At 34.6% G+C, this 14,208-nt stretch overlaps 1 protein-coding gene across 1 annotated transcript; it reads left to right on the forward strand.

The window, feature by feature from the left end:
- Nucleotides 1-6,291: 6,291 nt before the first annotated feature.
- Nucleotides 6,292-14,205, forward strand: LOC132702980 (uncharacterized). The gene is made up of 5 exons (XM_060671941.1): nucleotides 6,292-6,572; nucleotides 7,950-8,113; nucleotides 8,174-8,438; nucleotides 10,752-11,089; nucleotides 12,769-14,205. The coding sequence occupies exons 1-5, from the start codon at nucleotides 6,538-6,540 to the stop codon at nucleotides 13,929-13,931; spliced, it is 1,965 nt and encodes a 654-aa protein (XP_060527924.1). The 5' UTR covers nucleotides 6,292-6,537; the 3' UTR covers nucleotides 13,932-14,205.
- The last annotated feature ends 3 nt before the right edge of the window (nucleotides 14,206-14,208 follow it).

Below are 14,208 nucleotides of genomic sequence, written 5' to 3' on the forward strand. Positions count from 1 at the left end.
GTTTAATGAAATTTCACTTTTACGTTTTCAATACCGAGTACACTTCTTCTCCTTGGCGTTTCCGAGGCAAATCGTTTTTAAAAAGCGCGTTAAACAACGCGTCAGTGATTAAGCCAGGATAAAACTAAGGCCATCAAATCGGTAGGTGTCAAGGTCGTGGGAAAGTCGTTTCACAGCGAAATGATAGCACGTAAAAAACACCGAACTAATCCACAAAATCTCGTGATTGCACCTTTATCACGGCGATAATATTTCGAAACATATGCCCAGAACTGATGCACATTTTTGGATTCTATCTTGGTAAATTATTAACCCTGGGATATTATCGTGAATAAAGTAGTCGTACATATTCCTACCGTTTTAAAATTTGGGTTTTTTATGTTACCTTGATGTCAAAAATCCTTTTCGCTTTTTTAGTGATATATGTAGCCCTAAAAGAACATATAGTTGTGATTATGAAGAATGACGGACAATTACATCATTCGAAATAAACATGACTAATTTTATCTTTTTCAAACTTTCTCAAACCAAAGTCAGTCAATAAGCCAAAAAGAGTTAACTTTTGAATTAACGGAACTAAAAAGCTTACTTATATTACAATAAATTTAAAAAAAGGACTGATGAAAAATTTTCTTCCTGAATTTTAGGACGTACTTCAAATTATCTAGAGAGTCCCGTTTCCGAAATCCTACGGACTATTGTCGTGGCGTCACTAAGCACACATTTCAAAACAAGATTTAATAGATATTTACATTGCATATCATGCTAATTACGAAGATTAAACAGCGTTTGTTCGTTAGATCTAATAATCCTAAATTAAACATGTGTTTCAGAGTAGACTAAATTGTTTCTCACGCTCACCGGTTTCACTCTGCAGCAGCACTTGTAATTTTCTAAATAAATAACAATAAAATGTTGGGCTACAAAAAAATGTTTATTAAAAAACTCCTGTCCATTGCAGACTACTTAGTATCTAAGTATCTTGATATTAATTCTTTTGCCAAGTGCATAACAAATATGATCCCTTAGTTAAGGTAAACAAAAGTGATTTTTGATAGCATTATATAGCATATCGCCCTCAAATTTTATATGATAATAATAATAATAAGAATAATAATAATAACATTTATTTTCCCGAAGACAACTACAAAATTGTATAGGTATAGTCAAAATATATAACATTTAACATATAAATATATTACTGAAAAAAATTTGATAAAAAAAATATTTATAATCGACAAGGTTAACTTGAAAATACGGGCAATACCCCTTAATATACGTTTTGAGGCAAAAATACTTTATCGGTATTCACAGATGCTCCCCACAAGTTGATCCCTTAGCGTAATCGGGACTCCACTTTCGCATAGTATAAATTAAGCAACTGTTGCCTAGTTAAAATCTTACGAAGATTTATAAAAAGATAATTTACACTATTTGGAGTTGAAATAAGAGTATCACAATGAGGCTATATTTAGACCCGAAACGTGCAGAGTTTCCCCAAGTTCTTTAAAATCAACACAGTCAAACGCCCGACTTAAGTCGCAAAAAATTCCAACCAGACACTCACCGTCCTCGATAAACGAAATTATCCAACGGAAATATAAACCAGCAGCAACAGAAATGGTTCTATCTTTTCTGAAGCCATGATGGTTATTTATTTACAAAATACATTAATCTTTCTAAGAAAGCATACACAAACTTTTTAGAAAAACTATTTGAAATTGTTACCGGAGGATAGTTCTCCGGTAACTGGCAACTGCCATTCTTAAAAAATGGCACAATTCTATTTCTTTTTAGACACGATGGGAACGTGAAAAGATAGATGCACCAGGAATGTTAGCGGACCTATTATCAAACGCAATACTGTTTTTTAATAAAAAAAAGTTGGTATGCCATCGGATCCAAAAGACTTTTTGTTTTTTAATTTATTTTTTAAAATATGCAAGAACTCATCCTCCACAAAAGGTAATATATAAAAATCCCTAATAACTAACTAACTAATATTTTTGTTATCCAACTGAATGAAACTAACAATATTCTTAAAATTAAAATTCTCAACACTGGACCGACAACCATTCGACAACTCCGAAATCACCCTTCAAGCAGCACTACAATCAGGATCAACAGAATCAGACAGAAAGCTGATAGAAAGCTTCTTTAATTTCAGAAACTATTTTTTTTTGTTTCTTCTCGGCCTCTGTACGTACCCCGTTCAATAGTGGATTGCACTACCTAAGAACAAACAGATCTTTTAAATTAGCACTAGACGCCTTAATTTCAAAATAATACAAAGAAACATAGCAAAAATTATTGAAAGCCCTGCCCCGGAGTAAACATGAAACCAATGCTCCAAAAGAAGAGATTGCTCAAAATTCTGAATTTTGGAGTCACCGAAGTTTCTACCAATTCGAAATGTTGAAGAAACATTCGACTTGGTGATGTCATTTCGAAATCCTCCAAGTTCTATGAAAACTGATCTGTGATTAAACACATAATTGTCAAAAACACTACATAAAGAATCCTTACTAAAATTTAATGTGCTTGTAAAAGTAGTCACTCTAGTAGACGATTTTACCAGAGAAACAAACACAATTTTTTAAAATAAGGTTTTTGAATAAAATGAAATTAAAATCAACACATATTAAAATATTATTTTCAGGCTCGTACAAACAATTAATAAGTTTTTCGATGAATTCACCGGTGAACGATAACATACTATTGTCAAAAATATTTTCCTATCTGTTACACAGGAATCTATACTATATTCAAAATCCTTGTACACGCATGGGACATCTGAAAAGATTGGTCGAGCCCTAATCCCTTTTTTTATCCATAAAGCAACACCACCGTCGTCATTATTCGAGACTATACAATACTATTTCATTAAGTCCTATCCGTCAATATGCAGTAATTTCAAATAATCCTCAGGCACTCCGGACACTGACTAAAGCACATAAGTATGTAGAGAGCAATGGATGATTCCCTCTTTACGTATACAATAAGATCGATTGGGACACAGACAACAGAACAAAAAACAGAACTCGGTATCGCCGTTTATAATCGAGCTATATTATCAAGTTTGAATTTAAATTAACCCTATTATATATTTTTTGTTTTTGAATTTATAAAAGCATATTTACGCCTTCTTTAGGTACATATTTGAGTAGAATGGACTGGGCTGAAGAAATTTTGAACATTTGTTGCTCTTGATTATGATGTAAATTTGGAAAAAAATATTCACATGTTAATTATTCAGGAACCTTTCCAATATCTTCTTTCGTCAAGTGAGAGCGTAAACGTACCTTCTGTAACTAACATTCTTAGTCTACCAGAAGTAAGACTTTTAAGACAAGCGTTAGATAATATGACATAGCTATTAGATAATATCATGTAGCTATTATATAATATCATATAGTTATTAGATAATGTAGTCGCTATACTACGGCAAAAAAAAAATTGGTGCGCGGCAGGCAGCACTGATACTCTCATAGGCAAGGTAATGATTTTCGAGATCTAGACATATTTTAAGAAAATGCTGCCTTATAAATGCATCTTGTCGACTATCTTCAGCGGCCATGTTGGTTGTGAAATGCTTCAAGATCATTGGTTACAAACGAGATATTAAATCTCGCACATGGGCATGTTGAATGGACCTTTTCAACATTTTTTTCATACGTGTTTCAAAAAGTTCCTATATTATCGGCGCAAGCCTCTAAATTATTAGTGACTATATCGATAAAATAGTGGCAATACTACGGTAAATATTGAGCCGCTTAAGGTTGCTATGATGTTTTCGTAGAGATGGGAATGATCTTTTGCGTATGTCTGTACAGCCACTAACCTGACTTATTGACGACGTGTCAGCGGCCATATATGGGTTGCAATTTGCAATGACAAATGTGACTAGTTAAAAACGAGATATCAAATCTGGAGCAGGCGCAGGTTGAATGGCCCTTCTCAACCTTTATTTTTCATAGTTACATTTAAATTTCAATTTACTTAACTGTATAAACACTAAGCCCATGTTACCGTTTGGAGTGGATTTTGGGCCGAATGCATCAGTTGTCCTTGATTTTTCAAAAATGATGTTGGTGAGGTGATGTTGGAGATGTCATGTACTTTAACGGTAGACGATTTAACGGTAAGAACCTCTGGCAATGGTGATACGAATTGGTCACAAAGATTATGCGCTTGGACCTCGCTCGACTATTTTTTTGGTATTTCATGAAACTGAATACGGACGGTAAGACGGGTATTTGAACGACATCATATTTCACACTTAATGACACATATGGGCCATTCCAATAAAAAAACTATTTTGATAATATCTTGTTTTATTTCATTTCAACACCTACTTGCCCTTATTGGAAACCCCTTTAACGTAAACTAAAATTTACGGACCCACAATTGAGCTCTACGGCCCCATAGCACTTACAGTTATCGAGATCGATTGAAATATCTGAATTTTGCCACCTCCATGTCTCCTCGATATCTATGTAAATGTAATTGTGTGTCTATTTACTTATCAAATTTAGGACCTCTCAGGTTTAACTTAATTGTGGTAGTTTGCACATTGTTAATATTATATTATATTATAGTGTGATACAGTTCTTGTAGTTTCACTTCTCTTTTCTCTATATCCTTCCGAACTTATTCTAATGCATTCCTTTGTACGTCTTTTATATGACAGCCAACGATTACATCTTTGTATATGTCCGTAACACATAAGTGTGCGTTTCTCTGGAGTGGCAATATGTCTTTTACAAAGGACTTTTAAATTAGTTAGGAAACATGGTCATCAAATCGTTGCTATCTAGAAATAAACAAAGGTCTTTGGAGTATTCTGTAGACTTCAGAACACCGTTGCCTCAAATTACATTGCGTAGGGGGTCATTAGCTAGTCTGTTAGTCTTAGTTAGTTAGTTATTAGACTATTTTTCCGAAAAAACTAAGTTGAGTTTTCTTTTCATTAATTATGAGCCCCTGACTCAACTCAGAGCTTCTAAATCTCGATTCATTTTATTAAGAGCCGCTGTAACTTCCAAGTTCACTGAAGTTTGAGGTATAGATAGGGATAATCAGAGAAGCAATAATACTATCTTGAGCGACACCTTTGTTGACATTTATATAGGATAAGTTTTTTTTCAAGTAGTTTTGAAAAAATGTATGGCGTTATCACTCAAGTGAACGAAATACTTGAGTTTAACGAGCAACAATTTCGTTCTCCAAAGTTCCCAATTATACACCGATCTATCATGCCGAAAGTGTCAGTTTACCACGTTAGTTTCGTTTCCTACGACTGCGAGTCACTTGGGATATATCCGGGATATTACCACACGGGTTTGGGTGCAATTGGATGTCTATTAAGCACTCGTGCGGCTCGTGCCAAATAAACTCGTGACTCATAGGCCGTTTACCACACTTGTTGCATAATTTATTATTAATCTTCTTTCAAAATTAATACTTAATGAAATTCGTTTTCAAAGCAAGCACAATTTTGTTGTCAAAAGTTACTGTAACAACTACTGCACTCATTTTTTAAATAAATATACAAATCTTACGTCAACAATTTGAGCATTGCCAATCCTAAACTATCTCGGATTTTCTGCACGCAGCACAAACATTATTGAATGAATCAAAACCAAAAAAAATTGTCGGTTTCGGAAAAATCTAATGGATTATTTGGAAAACATAGTCGACACTTTCGGTAGCATTGGGACTAAATAAAACTTCAAGACAGTAAAAGAGATGGAAACGACCATTCTGTTTACACATATTTATTTATTTGCTATCTAAGTTGTTTAAGCTACAAATCCGCCCTGTCAAAATTGCATCATCCTATATAGACAGTAGGCTTAGTTGGATGTTTTTTACACTAAATAGTAAAACAAGAAGTCGATACTCGTATCTGACTCGTATAGCCGATAAATGTTTACCCAAATATTGAACCAATCTTTGATGTAAACTCAAGTGCATTGTTTTTTATCAGTTTAAGATAAACGTCACACTGACACCAAATATTAACTTGGGCGTTTGAATCAGAAAAAAAGAAACATTGTTATCTTGCAGATTAGTTTTTTGAATGAGCAATATTTGTTTTATAGGGTGTCAACTCGTCATCATTGTAGTCGTCTGCTTTTGATAAAGCAACAAAGAAATAAAACAATAAATTATTTGTTTATCAAAAGTAGAGTTTTGTTCGCCGAAATACCAATCAGATAACAAAAACTTCTACTGCTACAAATAACGCATATAACACGCCAAATGGCTGAAACCTTGACATGAGTAATTTTATCGTAAATTGGACGATAGATACGAGCCACACGAATTCAGATCAATGACGGACCAAGGACGACGCGATAAAATATAGAGAAAAATGTCACAAACCCTAAAATAATCCAAATCAAACAAACCTAATCTTGCTGCAGTACGAGCTAAGCCCCCCAGCGTATATATTGGACCTTCTCGGTTGCAAAACTCTCTAATGTAACGTGACCCCGTGGCGGACCTGTTAGGTGGTGTTTTACTTTTCAAAGAATGAAGAAACCTTCACACTCATTTAGCCTTCTCAGGTACTATTCTATATTTGTGCAGTTACCACTGAACACGATGCAAATGAATGCATACATATTAAAAATTGAGTGGGTTGGACCAGTGGAAATATCGTGAAGCTAAATAATACCAACATTGGACACAGATGCCAAAACTAAAAGGAAACAACTTATTTTTAAAGACGTCAAATTTTTTTTTGATTTTACTTCACTTCAATAATCTCTATCCGATACGCCCATTGCTTTAACGGCGAAGATGACTCTTGATTAATACCAGCTTGAATGAATTCTGTTGTAATTTAATTAACTGATGGAGGTTTTGGTAAGCACTACCCGGACATACTGAAAACGAATTCTATCCATTGCGATGGCGCTAATTTATCTGCAAAAGCAAAAAAGATATTTTAACTAACAGTTTTCAAATTGTATAATATATATTGTAATACAGGTTGGAAAATAAGATTCGACAATATTTTTCAGAAAAAGTTTTTGAACTTTTGGTATTAAAATTTAAAAAAAAGAACGACTTTTGATATCTTGAACTTCAATAATTTTAACTTTAAAAAAATTTAAACCGTATCAGGAGGAGTTTCTTCAATTAATGTGAAAGAATCGGTGAGAATTGGCTAACGTTTTATGAAATATGAATATAAAAATGAACAATGGATTATCCCAAAAACCAAAATGAAAATGCCTTTGAAAAATAGTAATTGTATGCATTTGCCACACCATAAGACGAGAGGTGAGATTGGATCTGTTCTTCACAAACGACAGCTTATTTTTACCCACCGTGTTTAAAGGGCTAAATCAACGTTGGTAATTACATAGACTTGTTTAAATCAAATGCGAAAAAAAACAAGTCCCTCTCAAATAGGATTTCACAAAAATCTCTGCAAAAAAATCGCACTATACGTACAGAAATTGCTGTCCAAATATCTGATAGATTCTTTTCGATATAAAAAAAAAATAAAAACGTAATATTTGTTTATGTGTCAAACTTTAATAGAAATTTTTGATTTTTGTACCGGAAGTAACCATATTCAACTACAACTATCGTCTCATTACACCACACACGTTGTCAGTGCTGAAGGTTGATTTCCCAGTGACGATCAGCGATTTAAATTTTAACGACCGTTGATTTATTGTTCAAAGAAGAAATTTTTATCTCGTGGATTTGAAACGAATTTACATTGGAATTAATTTTAGAAACGCCAGTCTTTATTAGCACCTCGATTTTTAGATAAACGCGATAAAATACAATGTATGAGATAAAAGTAAATAATCGGTGATTAAAAGTACAATAATTAATTAATTGTTTTCTCTGACGTTCAGCAGATTTACAGCCACCTTTAAGCGGCTGACTTTGCTCATATGAATGACGTGAAAAAACTTTTACAGGAGGTCGATGTTGCAGGACTTTGTTCTGACAAACCTACCCAAAAAGATGATTGTCGTTATGTTCGTGTCTCTAATTGTGTTCTCCGTTGTTTTTCTTTACGATTCAAGCATGATGGCCGACGAAATAACAACGACGTTTAGAGGGATAAATTTAAAATATTATGGTATGAGTACGACAGCTAGGAACAAAAATAGAGTCAAAATCATATGTTTTTGAATTTTAGACCAAGGGTATTTGGTGTCCAGTCCGAAGTGCAAAATTGTGGACAGGGAACCATTTTCCGAAGAAGCTTTAAGGTATTTTCGACCAACGAAATACAGATCTTGCTCAACACGACAGCTGTTATCCTTCGTAACCAAAGAAAGGAATGTTGCAACTGTACATATCAGGAATGAGGTAACGCAACAATATACAACCAGACCAATCACCTGCTGTTACTCGAACGTGAGTCGAGTAGTTGACGGTCCAATGCCCGATCACAATATCGCGTAAGTAACATGTATTACCTCATTTGTTTTTTACAAAATTGTAAGACCAACTACATACGATGCCTGGTTTCTAACTTGGTAAGAATTGCGATGGGTAAATAATAATGGTGATGACTAACTTTACCATTTTGCTAAATTACAATGATTGTTAATTGACGTAAACAAGAAAACTTTGAAACCACATTTATAACACTTTTATTGATTATAAATATTGATATTGATAGTCCTGTTATATTTAAGCACAAAAAACTGATTAACCTTATGTAAAAACATGAACTCCTCTGCAGTAAATTTCAATGTGTACTTTTTGGTTCTATTGGAAAATGTGGAAAATCATTAAATACAAATTTTAGTTTGAAAAATGTCGAGTGAAAATGACTTAACAACAAGGTATTTGAATGCTGAACCCACTCAATTTAGCGACGACACAAATTTCCTGTTTATTGATGGGTCAGTCAAGAAAAAACACATATTTTGGACACTGTGTATTTACCCGCTAGATCTTTGTATCTTTTGGGTACCAGATCACAACAAGAGAACACTTAATTATCGCTATAGAAGTAGTAGAGATGTAGCAATTGTTTGTCTCGAGATTATATGTTTTCCTCTAAATTTTTATTGTTTAATTGCAATTTAAAAAGTATTTATGCAAACACACACAAATTAACTTAAAAGAAAACAAATCTTCCTATTTATGGCATTGTTGATAATATGATCTGACGGTCGTAACAATGTAGAAACAGAATCGGTGTCATTAAAGTATTTTTTGCCGAGTTCCACCATTCTCATTCGTTAAGACCCCTTGGTTCCATGGTGTGCATCACATCATACCTTCATGCTCGTGGCGGTCTTCCGTGCTCCGTAGAAATCCACTCCTATTTTTTTTTGCCCACCGATTCGGGTACATTGTTTCGAGATGGCCGTAGCATGTTAGTTTGTTGGATTCTATAGCGTCTAATTATTATAGTTCCATCCACTCCCATAAATTGTCTTACTGTTTTATTTCTATCATGGTCGGGTCTGGATGTTCTATTGCTTCTTCTCCAGTAGTCTATCTCGACATTCTCTTTTGCTTAACCCCCAGGTTTCTGAGCCATACGTTTCTACGAGGGTGTAGTATATTATTTTTTCATTCCTTATTGTAATATCTTTGATCATAAGTAGAAAATTAAGCGCAAACATCACTCTTCGCCTTACTACTGGGGAAAGCGTTGCGTCAAGATATTGAAAATAAAGGCATCGCAGATTGCCATATACTCCGATTTTTCATGGATATTGTATATCCCAAGTGTTTATATTCTTGTTGGAAATTTCTTAGAGAACAACTTTGTCTTAGGTTTTTTGTTGTTGGGTATATTTCGGAAATTTCTTGGATTTGCTTGACTGGACTATATGTTTGGAGTACAGAGCTTTGACCGCAACACAACATTTCTCTCATAGATTTCAGTTTCGTTAATTTGAAATTGTTGTCTCTCTTCAGGCAGTAGTTTTTGTAGTAGTCTGACTATTGATGGATATCTATAAGGTTCCTATATACTTCCTCATGCTTTTTAAAAATTTCCAGGCTTTGTTCACCCCTGAATTTCCTATCTTCGTATTGACCTCGACCTGACCTAATTTTTTCCATTGCCATTGCCGGTCCCAAGCCAGGACAAGCAAGGAGGCGTACCAACCTCGGTAAAATACCTGAGTATACCTCTTGTGGGTAATAGTACCTAGTGAAGCCTGGGAATCGGGCGTAAAAACACTTTATTCATACCTAAATATAAATGTTTCATTTTACAACGCTAGCTTGCAGGTAAACAAATCTAAGCATTCTGATATGGCGTTGCTCAAAACTTAATAGCAAGAGTCATTTCTAAAAGTAATTATTATGGGGCATAGTTCATGCAAGTATGATCAAAATAACCCACATATAGTTGGAAATATCCAGTAGCTGATGTCACCATGTTTCCTGAAGTTTTGAATTGCACTAATATAAGATATTATGCCAACCATTGGTCAACCTCTGATTGATATCATGACTTTTTGTACGAAGAATTTTTATAAAAGAAATCTGGCTTCAGCAGATGTGCTTTATAAGAAATATAGTAAAACTTAAGAAATGGATCATAATGTACGATTGAAGTTTATTATTCTCACATTTTGATTAGCCATTAATAAATTAATCAATTTCTCACACAACTTGCAATTCTTAAAAATTAAGTGAAAAGATGGTGATTAATTAAATAAGGTACCAATTAAGGTTTTAAGTCATAAAAAGATGTTCCAGTGAGTTGGAAGGAGGAAAAAAAGTCCGGATTTTACTTTCAGAATATCCTCTTGCGAAACGTTCCGAGACAATGTTACGATCTCCAGCGACGCTGTTATTATTCAGTGCAAAGAAGAATCGTCTAAAAAGTTGATATACGAAAACGCGCACGCAGCAGTCACTATAACGGAAAACGTTCGGGAAAGATTAGATTCATTTGGTAACAAACCAAAACCACTAAACGTTTTGATGATCGCCGTCGACAGCGTTTCTAGGTTAAACTTCATTAGGACCATGCCCAAAACCTATAGCTTCATTGAACGGAACAATTGGTTAACGTTAAAAGGATACAACAAAGTAGAAGATAATACATTTCCGAATTTCATGGCAATTTTCACAGGTTAGTTTTGATTAGTGTTGGTAGTACAATATACTGTATGTCAAGACTGCATTACCTCCCCCCCCCTGCTTTAGAACCTAAAGTAGCTAGATATTCAATAGCACCTGTAGTTACTGAGGTAAAGTCTGTTCATAGATATAAGAAAGTGACTAACTGATACGAATTAAAGAAAGACCCGGGCAAGCTGTAAGAATGAAATATACTTTATTATTTATTATTATATACTTTGCTTAGAATTTAATTATTTGGGGTTTTGTTAGGAAATATACTAAACAATATTTATTTATTTATCTATGTATTTATGTTTAAATCTAAAATAAAATTACAAATTATTTTTATTACCTACTTAAGTTACTTAAAATTATTCACATAATATATCAGTATCATTATCGCTATCATCGCCTGTTCTAATTATTATTTGTTCTATATGTTTAACAGAATTTGCCCAACTTTGTGGACGGATGTTAAAAACTTCGGTTTCTATAAGTTTGAGGACAGTATCACAAACGTATTCCTTTTGTAGGTTCCGAACCTCAATTAATTGCTTTTTGGTATAATTTTCGTGAAAATAAATGGCGTTATTATACATGTAGTTTTGGATTGTTGCTTTTGTGTCACATGAGGAAGGGGTTTTAGTCAACTGTCTACTGTCATAACTTGCATTGTCCATTACAATTACGCTATTAGGAGGAATGTTTGCAACTAGTTTGTTTTTAAACCAACTTTCAAATAAATCAGAGGTGGTGTCTTCATGGTAATCCAGCGAAGAATCTTCAATAATTTTCGCAGACAGAGAAAGTCCAATTGAAATCCAACCATCTTTAGAGCCAGCATGCAAAATAGTTATTCTTTTACCTCTTTCTGATGGCGCGTTTGTTTTACACTTACAGTTTACAGTTGAGTCAACCCAACCCTTTTCCGGGGTATCATAAGTGTCGAACCAGGTGTCATGCAAGTTAATATAACTGGCCTTTGTTGTTCTCTGTAAATCCTAATTTTTTCTAGATATTCCAGTCGCCATTTTCGAATTCTAAAAGATTCCATTAAAACTTGCCTTTTGTCAATTTTTTTTAAATCTAAAACCCACGTGTTGAATACACTTCCATACGGTAGTTCTGCCACATTTAACACCGGTTTCATCTTTTTCAAGCCTCCTAATTAAGATATCTAATGTAGGCACGCTTTGTTCCTCGTATAACTGGTAATTTTTAAGCCGTATTATATCTTGATTACTTTCATCTACACATCAAATAAACATTGTTTATAACTTCCTTAGTCTCAATAGAATAGTGTTTTCTACATTTGGGCGGGAGCATGTCCTGAGATACTGTTTCTAACATTTAAATAATATTATAAATTTGTATTCTTCCAAACATTTTGTGCGCTGTGCACTGAAACAGCACTTTGGTAAAATATTTTGTATGTATTAAAATATTAAATTATAAAACACAAAAAATATATAGCACTTAACAATATACTGAAACCGAACTCTTAAGTAATACGAAATGTGGCATTGTTTTCAGATTTCGCCGGTTAACTTATTACGCAAATGCGAAACTTAAGTTAGCAGATAAGCGTATCGTAAATTGTAATATATTTCTTCGTACAAATAATTGACTGCTTAATTTCTACGTGCAGAGTTAATATTATTCTAAACGAACCCTTGCCCTTGGTTTTAGGTTATAACCAATCAGACGCGTCCGGGATTTGCAATCCGGAAATCGAAGGAAAGTTAGATAGTTGTCCATTTTTGTGGCAGACTTACCGAGATCTGGGATATGTCACTGCTTACGTAGAGGACGAAGCAAAAATCGGCACATTCACATTCCATAAGAAAGGTTTTAGTCGTCCTCCATGTGATTATTATTTCCGTCCCTACATCCTAGCATCTGAAAAATTAGCCGGGTATAAATTGAATGGAATGACCTATTGCACTGGTCCAGAATCTGCGGGAGAACGGATCCTGAACTTGGCGAAAGATTTTTCATCTACGTTTGCGGAAGGTCCATACCTGGGTGTATTCTGGATGAACTCGTTTAGCCACAACGAACTGAATTCCCCCATGATGTTGGACGAAAAGATTACCCAATTTTTGATTGATTTAAATTACACCGGAACTTACGACAACACAATCGTAATTCTGTTTAGTGACCACGGGATCCGATTTGGTAACATTCGAACAACAAAAACTGGTTGGTTGGAAGAACGTCTCCCTTTTATCTACTTCTCTTTCCCTTCGTGGTTTAAGAAAATGTTTCCAGCGGAATACCAAAATTTTGTTGATAATGAACGTAAACTGACGACTCCTTACGACTTTCACATGACGCTGCAAGACATATTGATTTTATCCGGGCTGAATCACGAGGTAACCCCAAGCCAAGGATGTCCAAATTGCAAGTCTCTGTTCGATGAGATCCCCGTCGATAGATCATGCGAAGAGGCTGGTATAGAAGATCACTGGTGCACGTGTGCGGGCTACGCAGATACGTCATTAGAACCGGACGTTGCAAAAATGGTATCGGACGTGATCACTGACGAATTACATAAGAGGACCTCGAACGAATCCAAGGGAGGCGGAGATCATATTTGTGCTAAATTTTCCGTAAAGGAGTTTTTAAGTACAAGACTGTCGCAACCGTTTTCTTATAAAAATGATTCGTATTTACTGGTTAGCGTGAGAACGGAGCCTAGTGCTGTCTTCGAAACAACATTAAGATTTGCGGATGATATTAGGTTAGGAAATTTTTTTGTTGGCTACATTAGTCGCCTGGATGCGTATGCAAAAACCAGCAAGTGCGCGTCCACGGACTTCTTAAAAAAGTACTGTTACTGTCTGCAGTGATTTTATTTCATTTAGCTACTAGATATATGAACGACCTGCCCATGCTGATAATACAAAAATTTTTGAAGCGACAATATGAGCATGCGCGGTCATCTGAAATCTCGTGTTCAATCAATGAAACATAGTTGCGTTCAACGACCAACATGGCGGAACACAGTTTGTCAATTTGACAGGTGTCAGTTTAGATGTAGCAATTTTAGACAGTAATTTCTCAGGTCTATTTAAATTGGGAGCATATGTTAATGCGGACATAAACGTCTGTCTGAAGGGGCCTAAA

Source organism: Cylas formicarius, unplaced genomic scaffold (genome assembly GCF_029955315.1).
Source record: "Cylas formicarius isolate icCylForm1 unplaced genomic scaffold, icCylForm1.1 PGA_scaffold_6__28_contigs__length_40554024, whole genome shotgun sequence".
NCBI lineage: Eukaryota > Metazoa > Arthropoda > Insecta > Coleoptera > Brentidae > Cylas > Cylas formicarius.

Bases quoted from the DNA above. Each gene is read 5' to 3' on its own strand.
- LOC132702980 (XM_060671941.1), top strand. From the start codon at position 6,538: ATGAAGAAACCTTCACACTCATTTAGCCTTCTCAG. The intron at 8,114-8,173 runs GTATGAGTACGA...TTTGAATTTTAG, and splicing joins GATAAATTTAAAATATTATG to ACCAAGGGTATTTGGTGTCC. The intron at 8,439-10,751 runs GTAAGTAACATG...TTTTACTTTCAG, and splicing joins ATGCCCGATCACAATATCGC to AATATCCTCTTGCGAAACGT.